The sequence below is a fragment of the Trichechus manatus genome, unplaced genomic scaffold, assembly GCF_000243295.1.
Source record: "Trichechus manatus latirostris isolate Lorelei unplaced genomic scaffold, TriManLat1.0 scaffold00170, whole genome shotgun sequence".
In the NCBI taxonomy this organism is placed as follows: Eukaryota; Metazoa; Chordata; class Mammalia; order Sirenia; family Trichechidae; genus Trichechus; species Trichechus manatus.
The window spans coordinates 5,214,043-5,231,539 of NW_004444106.1; the positions used below are offsets into that span (position 1 = coordinate 5,214,043).

The 17,497-nt window shown below is 50.6% G+C and overlaps 2 protein-coding genes across 3 annotated transcripts; both read left to right on the top strand.

The window, feature by feature from the left end:
* Positions 1-99: 99 nt before the first annotated feature.
* Positions 100-6,623, top strand: PCOLCE (procollagen C-endopeptidase enhancer). The gene is made up of 10 exons (XM_004386793.2): positions 100-194; positions 1,063-1,171; positions 1,571-1,829; positions 2,695-2,819; positions 3,292-3,428; positions 3,739-4,007; positions 4,254-4,331; positions 4,463-4,633; positions 4,754-5,078; positions 6,575-6,623. The coding sequence occupies exons 1-9, from the start codon at positions 100-102 to the stop codon at positions 4,912-4,914; spliced, it is 1,404 nt and encodes a 467-aa protein (XP_004386850.1). The 3' UTR covers positions 4,915-5,078; positions 6,575-6,623.
* A 401-nt stretch (positions 6,624-7,024) lies between these two features.
* Positions 7,025-9,309, top strand: MOSPD3 (motile sperm domain containing 3). 2 transcript variants are annotated; one of them, XM_004386727.1, is made up of 5 exons: positions 7,025-7,470; positions 7,656-7,731; positions 7,960-8,189; positions 8,792-8,956; positions 9,076-9,309. In XM_004386727.1, exons 1-5 carry the CDS (start codon positions 7,266-7,268, stop codon positions 9,105-9,107), a joined length of 708 nt encoding a protein of 235 aa, XP_004386784.1. In that variant the 5' UTR covers positions 7,025-7,265; the 3' UTR covers positions 9,108-9,309. The 2 variants fall into 2 exon arrangements, with proteins under 2 accessions (XP_004386784.1, XP_004386785.1); XM_004386728.1 differs by having other exon boundaries at positions 7,266-7,470; positions 7,990-8,189; positions 9,076-9,107.
* Positions 9,310-17,497: the final 8,188 nt, after the last annotated feature.

The following is a 17,497-nucleotide window of genomic DNA, read 5'->3' on the forward strand; positions in this document are numbered from 1 at the left end:
CACCCGAGGCTGCCTCATCTGGCACTGATTATCCTGCTGCCGCTGCTAAACTCAACTGCTGCCTCTGTCCCGAGGACCTCAGTGCCTCTGCCCCCAGCCATGCTGCCTGCTGCCACGGCCTTCTTCCTGGGGCCCCTCCTCACTGCCTGGGCCCTGCTGCCCCTCGCCCAGGGCCAGACCCCCAACTACACCAGGTAGGTCCCTTGGCACTTTCCAGATAGCTCGAGTGAGCTTCAAAAGCCCTGACTCCTGGGGGGGTTGTGCCTGTGGGATCTTGTAGATTCTTTTGCTAACACACAACGCCCCCCTCCAGATTGCCCACAGCCCCCACCCCTCTGTGGATCCCTAGTCCTTCCTCTGCTGCAAGATCACTATGTCTCCTGCAGTTTGTTACTGCTCCCCATTCTTCCATCATCCTCTGCCCTCCAAGTCTCCCGCACCTACCCAATCCTTGGTCCCCAATGGAACTTGAGAAAGCCAAGACTTTGAACTTGCTTGGTAGCTGGACATCTGGATTCCAGGAGGGAATTAGAATATTGTCTGGGAGAAGACAGGGCAAGAGGGCAAGTGAGAGACTTGGGAGTTGCCTACTCAAGTAGTTAGCTGGAATAGGAGCAGGGCAGAGGTTGGGAGCTCAGGTAGCCTGATGTCCAGGTTCAATCTGAGGGCCATTGCTGCTTCTCCCTTCACCTCTCCGCCCCTTCCCCTCCCGCCCCCCACTGCCTCGGCTCGTGGTGGCTGTGTCCACATCTGGAAGTAGTTAGGCGGCTGCTGTCCCCACTGCCAGGCAGAGCGGTGAGGAGGGAGAGTGAGGAAGGGGGGCTGAGGAGGATTCCGGGAATTCCATTTGGAGTGGGGGTGGGGACTCTGGGGGGTTGGAGGGATGCCTGAGCCACTGGTCCCACTTTTTATTTATTCCCTGCTGGAGTGTTTCCCACCCCAGTCCCCTCTTGTCTGGCTATGCTGCCCCAGATCCCTTAGGCCTTTCTCCCTGGTTCCCCTGGCTCATCATCCTCTCCACTACTCCCTGCACTCATGACTGATCCCTCTTCCATTCTCCAGACCTGTGTTCCTCTGTGGAGGGGAAGTGACCGGGGAGTCAGGTTACGTGGCAAGTGAAGGTTTCCCTAACCTTTACCCCCCCAATAAGGAGTGCATCTGGACAATAACGGTGAGAAGTTCCTTGTGGTCACTACCCCCTTACAAAGCCTCCAAGGTCTGGGTCCAGGCAGGCAAAGGCCTAACTGCTAAGGGGAACGCCTAGAACCATGTTCCCAAAGTGGGGACATCAGTCCCAATAATAACACACCTCGCAGGACACCTATTTTAAATCCTGATTCTCCATTCTCAATCTCTCTAAGTTCTTTCCAAAGACGTCAGGCCTTGTCCCCTGCCCAAGCCGGCTGCAGAGCCCAGCCCTTCTGCTCTGCTCCCCAGTGGGTCCCATACTGCCCCTTTCCAGTTCAGGCCCGGTTACCGTAGGAAACTCTTGGGGAAGGGGAGGTGTCCTCTGCCTTAGTTGTGCGTGGCCTGACTTTGGGGGCCCCCCCGCCCTTGTCCCTGCTGTCAGGTCCCTAAGGCCCAAACTGTGTCCCTCTCCTTCCGAGTCTTTGACCTGGAGCTGCACCCCGCCTGCCGCTATGATGCTCTGGAGGTCTTTGCCGGGGCCGGGACCTCGGGCCAGCGGCTCGGACGCTTCTGCGGGACCTTCCGGCCGGCACCGGTAGTCGTCCCCGGCAACCAGGCGACCCTAAGGATGACTGCAGACGAAGGCACGGGAGGGCGAGGCTTCCTGCTCTGGTACAGCGGGCGGGCCACCTCTGACACTGGTGAGAACTCCCTCACCTCCTCCTCCCCCTACCCCATCCTGGCCCCGGCCCCGGCTCAGGCCCCGCCCCAGCCTTAACCTCAACCCAAAGACAAACCCCGCGCTCAAGAGCATAGGGTCCCCATTACCTCCCTTACCCTTTTCCCTCACTAACTGCCCCTTCAGTCCCTCCTCCCCGTCTTCTCTCCCTCCTTCCGCTCCCACCTACCCCCTCTTCCAGGCCCCCGCCCAGGCGCGAGGCGGAAATGGGTCACCGACCCGCGGGTGGAATGGGCCTGGGGTTACTGGGATGGTGAGTAACTGCCCGCCCCCGTCCGCAATCGGGCTCCCTTAGACGGGCGTGAGGGGGTACCCCTGGCCTGGGGGACTCAATTCCCCCGGCCCGGTGCCCCTTACACCCAGTCCGGGGCTCCCGATTGCGGTCCCATCACCCCTCCTGGCGGCAGAAGTCTCCCTTCAAATGTTTCAGGGAGAGACCGCCCCAAATCGAGGGCACCCTCACAGCGTGGGGGCTCTTCAGCTTGCAAAAAGGAACTTTTCTGCCGGGCCGGGGAGATGGGATCTCCCAGGGGAAGAGGAGCGTTGTGGCTGCGGGTCAGGGGGAGGGGCAAGAAGGGAGCGTGTCCAGCCAATTCCCCTTCTCCCTTCTACCGCCTGCCTGGGCACCCGGAGGTCCAAGACTTCCCAGAGCCTGGTTCCTCCCACCCCTCTCTCTGCTAACTCCCCCTCCTCCCCCCCTTTTCTTTCCCTCCTCCTGAGACCCAGACATCCGAGCTTCCAGCACGGACTCCCAGCCTTAGAGCTCTCCCCGAGCTGACCGAGGGTCTCCACCGCCCCCCACCCCCGCTCCTCTCTCCCCTCCCCAGAGCACCAATTTTGCGGGGGGCGGCTGGAGAAGGCCCAGGGAACCTTGACTACGCCCAACTGGCCCGAATCCGATTACCCCCCGGGCATCAGCTGTTCCTGGCACATCATCGCGCCCCCGGACCAGGTACCCACCCCCCACCCCCGCCCGAGCTGCTCTAGGGGACCCAGGCAGCGTCCTCCAACATGCAGCCATAAAGATTTATTGGACATCTACTATGTCCCAAACACTGAGCTTTCTCTGGTGGGGAGCAAGACAGAGACCCAGACTTTGTTTGCACACAAACGAACAAAAAATGTAAAATAACATCTGTGATGAGTCCTATGAGAGCGAGGTGCAAGATGCTGATTGTTCGGGGGCGGGGGCGGGGGCGTAAGGGGAGGAGGACACTGCGTGGTTTTAAGGGTGTGTGATCCTTCGAGCGGTGGTGTGAATGCGTTAAGGCGGGGCTCCGGTGGATGGTGGAAGTGTCAGCGGAGGCTGCTGCTGCGAGCGTCCAGGAGGCCGCGGCGGGGCGGAGGAGGTAAGAGGTGCAGGATTTGGGCGCCCTCAGGGCCGCTCCGGTCCCCGCGCAGCCTCCGCCTCTCTCCGCCGCCAGGTGATCTCGCTGACCTTCGGGAAGTTTGACCTGGAGCCGGACACCTACTGCCGCTACGACTCGGTCAGCGTGTTCAACGGAGCCGTGAGCGACGACGCCAAGAGGCTGGGGAAGTTCTGCGGCGACACTGTCCCCAGGTGAGGGGGCAGGACCTGGGTGGGCAGCGGGGTCTCGGCGTCACCACTTCACCCGGCGCCAGAGCGGGGACCGTGTGGCTTTTGGGAGGGACGAGGCCTAGTTGAAGGGGCGGAACCTGATCACCCTTCCCTCACCCCAAAAACCTGAGCGAAGCAGGTAGGGGGCGGGCTGTAGAGGCTTGGCGCAAGGTCTAGGGTGGGCGGATCACAAGGCGAGCAGGGCTCAGACCGAGAGGTTAAAGGCAGTCGGGCTGGGAGCCGGGTGCGCGGCCGGCTTTGAGCACCCCCCTGCATTCCCCTGCTCCCGCAGCCCCATCTCCTCCGAAGGGAACGAGCTCCTCGTCCAGTTCGTCTCCGACCTCAGCGTCACGGCCGACGGCTTCTCGGCCTCCTACAGGGTCCTGCCTCGGGGTGCCGCTGAATCAGGGCCGGCCAGGAGCCCGGGAGAGGACGGGCAGCCTGGCCCCAGCCCCAAGCCAGGAGCCGGTCCCAAAGTCAAGCCCCCCACTAAGCCCCGACTGTCACCTGCTGAGAAACCGAAGGCCTCACCTGAGGCAGAGGCGACCCCGCTGGGCCCGGGTGAGTCTAAGAAGGGGGAGGAAGGGAGCGCCGACTGAAGGGAGCTGTGTTAGAGTTGCTTCCTTGACTCCTTCAATCATTGTTTTAACAACACTTGGATGCCTTCCCAGAGCCAATAGCTGGTGCTGGGTACTGGGACCCAGAATTGGATAGGGCTTGGAACAAATTCAAATCTCTGAGACCACTATGGGAAAGTGCAACTTCTGAGTAGGTCACCCTCCACAAACAGCCTCCCCTCCCTCCTAGATGTTCCCAGCACTCCCTGCCCAAAGCAGTGTCGGCGGACAGGCACCTTGCAGAGCAACTTCTGTGCCAGCAGCTTGGGTGAGAAGCCCTAGCCCCCAGCCCTGCTCTTCCAGCTCTTCTAACCCCGGCCTGTCGCCAAAGCCGCCCTTCCTTCTGGTTCCAGTCCGGGCCTCCTATCTCCTTTTCACCTCACCCTTACTTTCCTATAGTGGTGACAGCAACAGTGAAGTCCATGGTGCGGGGCCCAGGCGAGGGCATCACTGTTACCCTCAGTCTCATTGGTGCTTATAAAACCGGAGACCTGGACCTGCCTTCTCCACCCACTGATACCCCCCTGAAGCTTTACGTACCCTGCAGGCAGTGCCCTCCCATGAAAAAAGGTAAAGGAGATGTGGGGAAATGGGACTTAGCCACATGAAAATGGAACAGGTGGTAGGATGAGGAGATATGTTGACAAAGTCTCAGTAACATGAGCTCTCAATCCCTTCCCCCTCCCCCAGGGGCCAGTTATCTGTTGATGGGTCAAGTGGAAGAGAACAGAGGTCCAGTTATTCCTCCAGAGAGCTTCGTGGTTCTCTACCGGCCCAACCAGCACCATATCCTCACCAACCTAAGCAAGAGGAGGTGCCCCTCCCAGCCTGTGATGGCTGCTGGGTCCTAGGCTTGAGACCTAGATCAGCCTCGGGCCTCTGGCTCTCAGCCTCCTTTCTCATCCAAATAAATGTTTCTCAACTAAGGCTGGCGTCAGATCTCCATTTCTATGGTTTTGAGGCCCATCTTGGAAGTGTTTTTTCATTCATTCATTCTACTATGTTTACTGTAAATGTAAGTCAGATCTTGTCACTCTTGCTCACAGCTCTCCCATAGTTTCCCATCTGTCTCAGAATAAAATCTAAAATCCTTAGTGTGGCCTATAAAGCTCTAGGTGATCTGTATTTTCCCTCAACCCTCCTCCCTCCTCTCCTCATCTCTTACTTTTGTCTCCCTTGTGCCCTCTGTTCTAGCCACATAAGCCTCCACACTGTTCCTTGAACATGTACACTTCTGCTTCAGGGCTCATTGCCTTTCGTGTTTTCTCTATCCGGAATTATCTTCCGTAAATATCTCCATGGCTTGCTTCCTAACTTCAGTCAGATCTCTGCTCAAAGTTCATTTTATTCACTCTGTTCCAAAAATAATTCTTGAGTATCTTCCAAATTCAGACACCATTTTAGGTGCTGAAGGTACAACAAAACACAAAACAGTTCCTGCTCTTGTGGGGAGTACATTCCACTGGAGGAGAGATAAACAATAAAATAAACCAAAACCAAACCAAACCAATTGTTGTAGAGTCGGTTTTGACTCACAGCGACCCTGTGGGACAGAGGAGAACTGCCCCATAGGGTTTGCAAGGAGCGGCTGGTGGATTTAAACTGCCGACCTTTTTGGTTAGCAGCTGTAGATCGTGCTATAAGTGTTATTAGAAAAATAAAGCATGGTAGGGGGATAGAACGAAGGGGGGTTCTACACTTGCTAGGGTGCTCAGGGAAGGCTCTCAGGTAAGATCAACTCCACTGCTAACTGAGTGATATAGGGTGAGATTGCAAACCCTGGTGGCATAGTGGTTAAGAGCTATGGCTGCTAACTAAAAGGTTGGCAGTTCGAATCCACCAGGTGCTCCTTGGAAACCCTATGGGGCAGTTCTACTGTGTTCAGTAGGGTCACTATGAGTCGGAATTGACTCGATGGCAACGGGTTTGTTTGTTTAGGGTAAGATTTACCACCTTGCTGAAGCTGTTTCCTCATCTGTAAAAAGAGAGTAACAGTGACGTTGAAGATTTGCTGGGATGATGTAATTGAGTTTGGTAATTCTTAATTCTCAGTGCTAATGTGGTTTCCTAGGCCTGTGAAGGAAGGAAGGAAACAGGAAAAGAGTCCTGGGCTGAGATCCCAGTCCCAGCTGGAAGCAACCTCCAGCTGTTGTTGTGTGCTGCCTAGTAGATTCCAACTCATAGCAACCCTGTTTGACAGAGTAGAACTGCCACACAGGGTTTCCTACGCCGTAATCTTTCCGGGTACAGATCTCCAGGTCTTTCTCTCGCGGATCCTCTGGGTGAGTTCGAACCGCCGACCTTAATTATTGCACCACCAGGGCCCCTAACCTTAAACTAATACTTTAGAAAACAGGTTTTGGTTGCTGCAGAGGCTTCTAGGGTGAGCCTTGAGTTGGAATGTGAGTGCTTCCTTGTGAGAGATGTAGTGTTTTGGGCTGTCTCAGAGTGGGAGGTAGGAACAAAAGCCTAGCTCCCATACCCACCTCCGTCTTCTCCCGCACACTACAGGGCAGACGCTCTCTTAACCAGAGACGCCTGTAAAACGTTGACATCACTGGGATCAAGCCAATCACAGGCGCCAGAGGCGGGACTCTTGGGAAGATGGCATCCTTGGTCAGGCCACAAGTTGATTGGCAGGTGCTGTGACAAAAGGCAAGAATAATACCACCGGCGGCTCTTCGGAGGCGGAAGCACTAAGGAGCTCCCGCCCGCGCTCAGGGAGGGATCGGAGACACACAAACGGGCGTTCGGGAGAACAGGAGGCTTAAGAGGCAGCTCAGGAAAAGGCCGCTGGAGCAGGTGGAGTTGGGAGGAAGAGAGGGGGCGGGCTTTCCGGTGCACCCGAAAGGGGCGGGGCCTGATGAGGGGCGGAGTTTATGGAGATAGAAGCCGGGCCTGAGGAGAAGCGAGGGGCAGGGTTTAGCGGGGTGGGCGTGAACAGCTAGGTGGGACTTAGGGGCGGGATCTAACGGGACCTAGTGTAGAGCTGGAAAGCGAAACGGTTTGGGGCTCTTGGGTCAGGGTCTACCCGAGGCCCATCTAGCGGGGTTCCGAAGCGGCGGCGGCATCAGCCCAGGCCTTGCCCCACGATCTCATCCCGTCCCCTCTCCACCCTTTCGCCCCCCTCGCCCCTCACCTCTAGACTCCAGGCCCTGTCCCCTGAGCTCTGCCCTCGGATGTCCGACCGCCCAGAGCCTGCATGCGCCGTGGGGCGCCCCGGGACCAGGAGCTGGTGGGTCCGGGGGCCCCTGGGCCGGGGTCCCGGGGCGCCGCTCCTCCTTTGGGACCCGTTGTCCCGGTCCTTGTTTTCCCTCCGGATCTAGTATTCAGAGCGGACCAGCGGAGCGGACCTCGGCAGCTGCTGACCCTCTATAATCCCACGGGAGCTGCGCTTCGCTTCCGAGGTGAAGGGGTGGGGGCCTCATACTAGGGATCTGGGGACTGGTGGCAGGGCACTGGGGGGCCATGTGGGCTGGAGGAGTCATGTCCAGACCTGGGGTGGAAGGCAAGGTGGACTCTAGTGTCCCTCCACAGGCAGGGCTTGTCTATGAGGCAATACTAGGTTTCTTTGTGTGTCTTTACCCCTCAGTCCTGTGCACAGCACCTGCCAAATACACAGTGTTTGACGCAGAAGGATATGTGAAGCCTCAGTCCTGCATTGATATGTGAGTTGAAGGGGGGTGTGGAGGCTGATGGAAACCAAGGGTCAGTGCCACTTTTCTCTGAATTACCGTGCTGAGTCCCAGTCTTCTTCAACCTGTTTTCCCCAGCCTCTGCATCCCTGAGGGAAAGGTTCTTGGGAGGGTGAGGAGAAGCTATGGGGCCTGGATCCACTTGAGGCATTGCCTCTCACTCATTTCTTCTCAATGGACCTTTCTCCTACCTTGGATCAGTGTGATTCGCCATGTGGCCCCCATTCCCAGCCACTATGACGTCCAGGACCGCTTCCGCATTGAGCTGTTTGAGGAGGGAGCCGAGGGCCGAGTGGTAGGCCGCAAGGACATCCCCTCGGTTCTGAGAGCTCCAGCCTACCCCCTTGAACTTCAGGCACGGCAGGACTCAGCCCCCCACCCAGGTCCTCCTGCCTGGACACCACCACCTGCCGCCAGACACTTCCAGGAGAGTGAGTTGGGGATGGGGATTCTTGAGTTCTGTAGGGAGGGAGGAGCTAGCATTGGCCTACAGAGGAGCTGGATTGGATTTGAAGCCATCTTCTTGTTCAGTCTTTTGCCTTTTGGTGGAAACATTCCTAGTGAGTTGATTTTTTTTTTTATCAGGTTAGAAGGAGAAGACTTGGCAGTTTCTCTGGTTTCTAGCTTTTGGTTAGAGAAGAAGTTCTTCCTTAGCTCTAACTTTAGTCCTTCCCATCATGTGCCAGCTCGGGTCAGTTCAATAAGAAACACGTACTGAACAATTATGCTGTACCAAGATGTGTGCTGCGTATGGGAGATATAGAGAGGTTCCTGCCTGTCAGATAGGTACGCAGAAGACTGTAATCAAGGCAGAGTGAAGAAAAAAAGAATGCTGAGGGACCAGAGGAAGAGGGTGTCTTGTGGCTGTGGGGACAGAGGCTCCATGGAGGAGAGTACACGCGTAGTGGCCTTGGGCAGGCAGTAAAAAGTGGATACACTCTCCATCTTCAGCTTGCTGCCTGTAGGACCTTGGGTCAGGCCTGGGGTTGGACAGAAATGGGGGCTGGAGGTTCTGATGAACCTTATTTCCCAGACGCCCACCCACAACTGGCCACCAGCTCCTTCCTTCTCTTCTTGCTGACGGGGATAGTTTCTGTGGCCTTCCTGCTGCTCCCACTCCAAGATGAACTTGGCAGCCAGCTGCCCCAAGTCCTGCATGTCTCCCTGGGACAGAAGTTGGTAGCAGCCTATGTCTTGGGTGAGTACAGTAGTGACTTGGGAATCCAGGCCCCAGAGATAGGGGTTCCAGGGCCAGGGGGAGGGCTGATATCACCAGGCTGCTCATTTGACCTTGTTCTTGCCTTCTCCCTTCTCCAGGCCTCCTCACCATGGTGTTCCTCCGGACCTGAGCTCCCTGCCCAACCGCCACCCTAGCCTCCCTGGGCAGGAACTTGAGACAGCCAGACAGCCACTGTGATGCTCAGACTTTGCCCCAGCTCCTACTCCCTCCTCCCTCCTTCCTGCCTCCCCTCCTGCCCCCACCCCCAAAAATACCCAGGGATTTGTACTCATTTTCCAAGTTGAATAAAATAAATTTTAAAACTAAAGTGAGAAATGTTGGGAACATGTCCCTTTCTTTCCACTGCTTTCTCGGCACCCAGACATCCTCTGGTTCCTTCCACTCCCGTTCCCGGGGAACAAGCACCTGGGGTCTAGTGCTGGTGCTGCACTGGGAAAACTGTGTGACCTTCAGCAAGTCATTTCATCTCTCTGAGCTTCAGTTTCTATCTTTAAAATGAGGAAACTGGGCAAGTTCATTCTTAAGATCCCCCTTAGCCCTAAAATAGAATCCTATCCCTGAACCAACCTACCTTAGAAAGAAACAAAAATACCACCTAAGCCCTGCCTGCTGTAGAACTCAAGTTTCACCATCTTGAGCCTCCTGCAAGGGTTGCCTGGATGCTTACTATCCCCAGAATCCTTTCCTGCCTTTTTGCCTTGTTGTCTATATTTATTTAGTCTCTCCTTTAAGACTTCAACTCCCCTGGATCAGAAACACCAGGGTCCCTGCCAAGATCGGGGGAAATGGCATTGCCTGACATAATTTCACCTTCACCCAGCAGGGAGAAACTGAGGCACAGGAAAAGAATAGATTCCTCAAAAGACAGGCTTCCAGCCCACCTGCCCTCCTGCAGATGCAGGACAAGGAGGAGGAAAAGACGAGGGGGAGCCAGTGGCACTGGGCAGATTGTCGGTTGGGGGAAAGAGTCAGCAAGATCATTTTGTTAAGACAGACCCAGTTTGTTACGCCACTGGACGGTTATCAGTGGTTCCAGCTTTACTTTGGGGGCCTTGGGACCTGCACCACTGCCCCAGGAGTCTTGTCCCTCCCACACCCTAGGCTAGCCCCAGCGGGGTGTGGCCCCAATAGCCTGCAGAGAAAGGGGTCTGCAGTCTGTCTATGAGGGTGGGGAGGGCGCTCATCATGGCTAGAAAACTCCTCTCACCAAATTACCTGTGTATAGATGGTAACCACACTGAGCTGGCTGTGCCTAGGTCCCCAAAAGTCAATTGAGGTATCAAATAGGTTAATGTCCCTGCTAGTATTTGCTATGAAAAGTCCTTGCTGATGGGGTCACAGCACTTTCTGAGACACAACCATGAGGGGACAGCTATGCAGGTGGGAGGAGCTTGGGACGCAGACTTTTTTAAAGATAAGTTTCTCCCCAACACTTTCTACATGTATAATTCAATGACATTGATGACACTCTCCAAGCTGTGCGACCATTTTTGCCCACCTTTTCCAAATTATTCCACCACCGTTAACATAAACTCAATGCCCCCTAAACAAAAACTTTCCCCCTCCCTCCCACCCCTGGTAACCACTAATAATGTGGTTTCTATATATTTGCTTATTTCACGTAAGTGAGATCATGTAGTGTCTCAGTCATCTAGTGCTGCTATAACAGAAACACCACAAGTGGGTGGCTTTAACAAACAAAAATTTATTTTCACAGTTTAGGAGGCTGTTGTTATTGCTGATAGGTGCCGTCAAGTCCGTTCCGACTCATAGCGACCCTACGTACAACAGAACGAAACACTGCCTGGTCCTGCACCATTCTCACAATCTTTGCTATGCTTGAGCCCATCATTGCAGCCACTGTGTCAATCCACCTCATTAAGGGTCTTCCTCTTTTTCGCTAACCCGTTACTTTACCAAGCATGATGTCCTTCTCCAGGGACTGGTTCCTCCTGATAACATGTCCAAAGTATGTGAGATGAAGTCTTGCCATTCTTGCTTCTAAGGAGCATTCTGGAGTACTTCTTCCAAGACAGATTTGTTTGTTCTTCTGGAAAAAAAAAAAAATTCCATTGAGTTGATTCCTACTCATAGAGACCCTATAGGACAGAGTAGAACTGCCCCCAGGGTTTCCAGGGAGTCGCTGGTGGATTCGAACTGCCGACGTTTTGGTTAGCAACTGAGCTCTTAACCACTACACCAGCAGGACCTGTTCTTCTGGAAGTCCATGGTGTATTCAATATTCTTCACCAACACCATAATTCAAAGGCAATCAATTCTTCTTCAGTCTTCCTTATTCATTGTCTAGCTTTTGCATGCATATGAGGCAATTGAAAACACCATGTCTTGGGTCAGGCGCACCTTAGTCCTCAAAGTGACATCTTTGCTTTTTAACACTTTAAAGAGGTCTTTGTAGCAGATTTGCCCAGTGCAATGTGTTGTTTGATTTCTTGACTGCTGCTTCTATGGGCGTTGATTGTGGATCCAAGTAGAATGAAATCCTTGACAACTTCAGTATTTTCTCTATCATGATGTTGCTTATTGGTCTGGTTGTGAGGATTTTTTCTTTATGTTGAGGTGCAATCCATACTGAAGGCTGTAGTCTTTGATCTTCATCAGTAAGTGCCTCAAGTCCTCTTTGCTTTCCACAAGCAAGGTTGTGTCATCTGCATATCGCAAGTTGTTAGTGAAGTCTTCTTCCAATCCAGATGCCCCATTCTTCTTCAGATAGTCCAGTTTCTCAGACTATTTGCTGAGCATACAGATTAAATAACTATGGTGAAAGGATACAACCCTGACACACATCTCCCTGATTTTAAACCATGCAGTATTCCCTTGTTCTGTTCAAACGACTGCCTCTTGGGTCTATGTACAAGTTCCTCATGAACACAATTAAGTGTTCTGGAATTCCCATTCTTCTCAATGTCATCCATAATTTGTTATGATCCACACAGTCAAATGCCTTTACATAGTCAACAAAACACAAGTAAACATCTTTCTGGTATTCCGTGCTTTCAGCCAAGATCCACCTGACATCAGCAATGATATCCCTCATTCTACGTCCTCTTCTGAATACAGCTTGAATTTCTGAAAGCTCCCTGTCAGTGTACTACTGCAACCATTTTTAAAATTATCTTCAGCAAAATTTTACTTGCGTGTGATACTAATGATATTTTTCAATAATTTCTGCATCCTGTTGGATCACCTTTCTTTGGAATGGGCACAAATATGGATCTCCTCCAGCTGGTTGGCCAGATAGCTGTCTTCCAACTTTTTTGGCGTAGATGAGTGGGCCCTTTCAGCGTTGCATCTGTTTGTTGAAACGTCTCAACTGGTATTCCGTCAATTCCTGGAGGCTTTTTTTTTCGCCAGTGCTTTCAGTGCAGCTTGGACATCTTGCTTCAATACCATCAATTCCTGATCATATGCTGCCTCCTGAAATGGTTGAATGTTGACCAATTCTTTTTGGTACAGTGACTCTGTGTATTCCTTCCATCTTCTTTCAATGTCTCCTGTGTCATTCAATATTTTGCCCATCAAATCCTTCAATACTGCAACTCCAAGTTTGAGTTTTTTCTTCAGTTCTTTCAGCTTCAGAAATGCCGAGCATGTTCTTCTCTTTTGGGGATCTTTGCACATTTCATTATAATACTTTGTCTTCTTGAGAAGCCCTTTGAAATCTGTTCAGCTCTTTTACTTCATCATTTCTTCCTTTTGCTTTAGCTACTGGACATTCAAGAGCAAGTTTCAGAGTCTCTTCTGACATTCATTTTGGTCTTTTCTTTCTTTCCTGTCTTTTTAATGACCTTTTACTTTCTTCATGTATGATGTCCTTGATGTCATTCCACAACTTGTCTGGTCTTTGGTCATTAATGTTCCATGTGTCCAATCTATTCTTGAGATGGTCTCTCAGTTCAGGTGGGATATATTCAAGGTTGTACTTTGGTTCTCGTGGACTTGTTTTAATTTTCTTCAGCTTCAACTTGAACTTGCATATGAGTAATTGGTAGTCTGTTCCACAGTCAGCCTCTAGCCTTGTTCCGACTGATGATATTGAGCTTCTCTATTGTCTCTTTCCACAGGTGTAGTCAATCTGATTCCTGTGTATTCCGTTCGGCAAGGTATAGTCACTGTATATGTTATTGAAAAAAGGTGTTTGCAGTGAAGATGTTGTTGGCCTTGCAAAATTCTATCATGCGATCTCCAGCATGGTTTCTATCACCAAGGCCATATTTTCCAACTACTGATCCTTCTTTGTTTCCAACTTTCGAATTCCAATCACTAATAATTATCAATGCATCTTGATTGCATGTTTGATCAAGTTCAGACTGCAGAAGTTGGTAAAAATCTTTAGTTTCTTCATCTTTGGCGTTAGTGGTTGGTGCGTAAATTTGAATAATAATCATATTAACTACTCTTCCTTGTAGGCATATGGTTATTTTCCTATCACTGACAGTGTTGTACTTCAGGATAGATCTTGAAATGTTCTTTTTGACGATGAATGCAATGCCATTCCTCTTCAATTTGTCATTCCCAGCATAGTAGACCATATAATAGTCTGATTCAAAATGGCCAATACCAGTCCATTCCAGCTCACTAATGCCTAGTATATTGATCTCTGTGTGTTCCATTTCATTTTTGACAACTTCCAATTTTCCTACATTTGTACTTCATACATTCCACATTCTGATTATTAATGGATGTTTGGCAGCTGTATCTTCTCATTTTGAGTCGTTCCACATCAGCAAATGAAGGTCCCGAAAGCTCTTCTCCATCCTCGTCATTAAGGTCAACTCTAGTTTGAGAAGGCAGCTCTTCCCTGGTCATATTTTGAGTGACTTCCAACCTGAGAGGCTCATCTTCCGGCACTATATCAGACAACGTTTTGCTGCTATTCATAAAGTTTTCACTGGCCAATTTTTTTAGAAATAGACCGCCAGGTCCTTCTTCCTAGTCTGTCTTAGTCTGGAAGCTCCGCTGAGACCTGTCTACCATTGGTGACCCAGCTGGTATTTGAAATACTCATGGCATAGCTTCCAGCATCACAGCAACATGCAAGCCACTACAGTATGACAAACTGACAGATGAGTGGTGGTTAGGAGGCTAGAAGTCCGAATTCAGGGCCAACGACTCTAGAGGAAGCCTTTATCTCTCTGTTGGCTCTGGAGGAACGTCCTTTTCTCTTTTCAGCTTCAGTTTCTTGGTTCCTTGGAGACCTCGTGTGGTGTGGCGTCTATTTTCCCCATCGGTGTTTTTTTTTTTTTGCTGCTTGCTTAATCTTCTCTTTATATCTCAAAAGCGATTGATTTAAGACACACCCTATATTAACACTTCCTTATTAACATAGCAAAGAAAACCCTATTCCCAAATGGGATTTAACCACAGGTATAGTAGGACTTACAACACATATTTTTGGGGTACACAATTCAATCCATAACATGTAGTATTTGTCCTTTTACAACTGACTTATTTTGCTCAGCATAGTGTTTTCAAGATTCATCCATGTCGTGGCATGTAGCAGGACTTCATTTCTCCTTAAGACCTCAACTACTGGCTGAAAGGATGGCGGTTCAAACGTACCCAGAGGCTCCTCAGAAGACAGTCCTGGTGTTCTACTTCTGAAAGGTCACAGCCTTGAAAGCCCTATGGAGTGGTTCTACTCTGCACACATGGGTCTCCATGAGTCGGAATTGACTAGAACGCAACTAACAACAACAAATATTGCATTGTATGTATATGCCACATTCTGTTTATCCATTCATCTGTTGATGGACATTTCATTTGTTTATGCATTTTGGCTATTGTGAAAAGTGCTGTAGTGAACACTCGTGTACAGGTTTCTGTTTGTGTTCTTGCTTTCACTTCTTTTGGGTATATACCTAGGACTGGGATTATTGGGTCATATGGTTTAAGGTAAGTTTTTTAAGAAAATAACACTGAGCTTGCAGAAGCAGAAGTGGGAGTATATTAGTTTCCAATTGCTGCTGTAACAAATTATCACAAATTTAGTGCCTTAAAACAACATAAATTTATTCTCTTACAGTTCTGGGTGTCAAAAGTCCAAAATTAATCTTATGGGGGCTAAAATCAAGGTGTCAGCAGGACTGCATTCCTTCTGCAAGCCCCAGGGGAAAATCTGTTTCCTTGGCTTTTCCAGCTTCTAGAGGCCATCTGCTTTTCTTGGTTTGTGACTCCTTCCTCCATCTTCAAAGCCAGGGGTATAGCATCTTCAAATGTATTTTTGACTCTAAACCTCTGCTTCCATTGTCTCATTTCCCTTCTCTATCTCTGACTCTCCTACCTCCTTTTATGAGGACCCTTGCAGTTAAACTGCCCTCCTTCCAATAATCCAGGACAATCTCCCCATCTCAAGATCCCCTACCACATCTATAACGTCCTTTTTGTCATGTAAAATAACATTCACAGTTTCCAGGGATTAGGGCACCTTTTGGGGACCATTATTCTGTCCACCACAGGGAGCATACAGACAAGATGAAGAAGAGCTGAGAAATCACTTTGGGAAATTTGTTCTGGGCTGTATGTCAGGGAAGCAAATAGTTGAGGTTTGCTGACGCAGGATCGGGGGTGGCTAAGGAACGGGCAGTTTCATTCTGGAGTCAAGGGGCTGCAGTATCCCAAGCCTTAGACTAAGAGGCCTTCACTTACCAGTGACTTGAGGAGCTGGGTTAGACCTCTCACCCTATACTGGAGCAAGAGAGGACCAAGTAGCCTGCGAACCGAGCCCCAGGATTTATGCCGCTGCCCTAGAGTGACAGCCAGGGCAGCACCCTCCTGAGCCTGCGATTAAAGGTAAAGTGGTAACAGCAGCACTTGTAATTCCCTACCCCCATGTGGCTCATACCTCATGGTCTCCACCTTCACAAAGATTGACCAAAGGGGATCCTGTGGGGAGAGATGTCCCAGTAGGGGTCACCGAATGGTTTTGTGACCATTTCAGTCTCGGGGGCTCTGTGCTCATAAGGGGACCTTGCACTTGGAATTCAATGCCCTGTAGTTGTTGTCTAGAAATTGTTGATAATTTTATCTTTGAATTTGTGTTTTGTAAGTGAAGTCCTATGGGACAATGGAGTATGTACTGAGGATCCTGCCTCCCGCTGCCTCCCTGTCTCCCCTGAATGGGTTCTCCCCTGCCTTTACCTGGTATCTTAGTTATCTAGTGCTGCTATAACAGAAATACCACAAGTGGATGGCTTTATCAAAGAGAAATTTATTCTCTCACAGTCTAGGAGGCTAGAAGTCCAAATTCAGGGCACCAGCTTTAGGGGAAGGCTTTCTCTCTGTCAGTTCTGGGGGAAGGTCCTTGTCATTAATCTTCCCCTGGTCTAGGAGCTTCTCAGCACAGGGGTCCTGGGTCCAAAGGATGTGCTCTGCTCCTGGCACTGCTTCCTTGGTGGTATAAGGTCCCCACCTCTCTGCTCACTTCTCTCTTTTATATCTGAAAAGAGACTGACTTAAAACACATCGTAATCTTGTAGATTGAGTCCTGCCTCATTAACACAACTGCCTCTAATCCTGCCTCATTAACATCATAGAGGCAGGATTTACAACACATAAGAAAATCACATCAGATGACAAAATGGTGGACAATCACACAATACTGGCAAATCATGGCCTAGCCAAGTTGACCCACATTTTTGGGGGGGACACAATTTAATTCATAACACCTGGTCATAACTGCCACTCTCTTTCCCCAGCAGATGCCTGGGCACAGGCACAGCGTGAGTCGGGGTGGGGTCAGGGTTGGACATGTACACTCTGTGTACTAAGTTGTGGGGCAGAACTCCTGGGGTTTGTGAGGGTTTTCACTTGCCTGAGAGCATCTCCAGGCCTGAGGGAGCATGACATTACATATTACATAGCAAATAAAAAAATACCACGACAAACTGAGAAACTATGGAAGAATGAAAAGGGCTTTGTTCATGCTTTTCGAACAAGGGGCCCTACATTTTCATTTTGCATTGTGCCTTGCAAATTATGTAGCTGGCACTGGTCCCAGGAGAAGATACAGAGCCAGTCCCCCATCCCATGGTGGTGGTCTTTGGAGAATGTTGTTGTAGTTAGTTGCCATGGAGTCGGCTCTGACTCATGGGGACCCCATGTACAACAGAACAAAATGTTGCCCAGTCCTGTGCCATCTTCGTGATCGTTGGTATGTCTGAGTCCATTTTTTTGGAGAATAAAACCAAACCAAATCCGTTGTTGTCGAGTCAATTCCGACTCATGGTAACTCCAGGCATTACAGGATAGAGTTGCTCCATAGGGTTTTCTTGGCTGTCATCTTTAGCGGAGCAGATCACCAGGGCTTTCTTCTATAGAACTGCTGGGTGTATTTGAACTGCCAACCTTTAGGTTAGTAGTCAAGTACAAATCATTTGCACCACTCAGAGACGTCTTTGGAGAATCAAAAAAAAAAAAAAAAAAACCAAACCCATTGCTGTCGAGTTGATTCTGACTCATAGCGACCCTATGGGACACAGT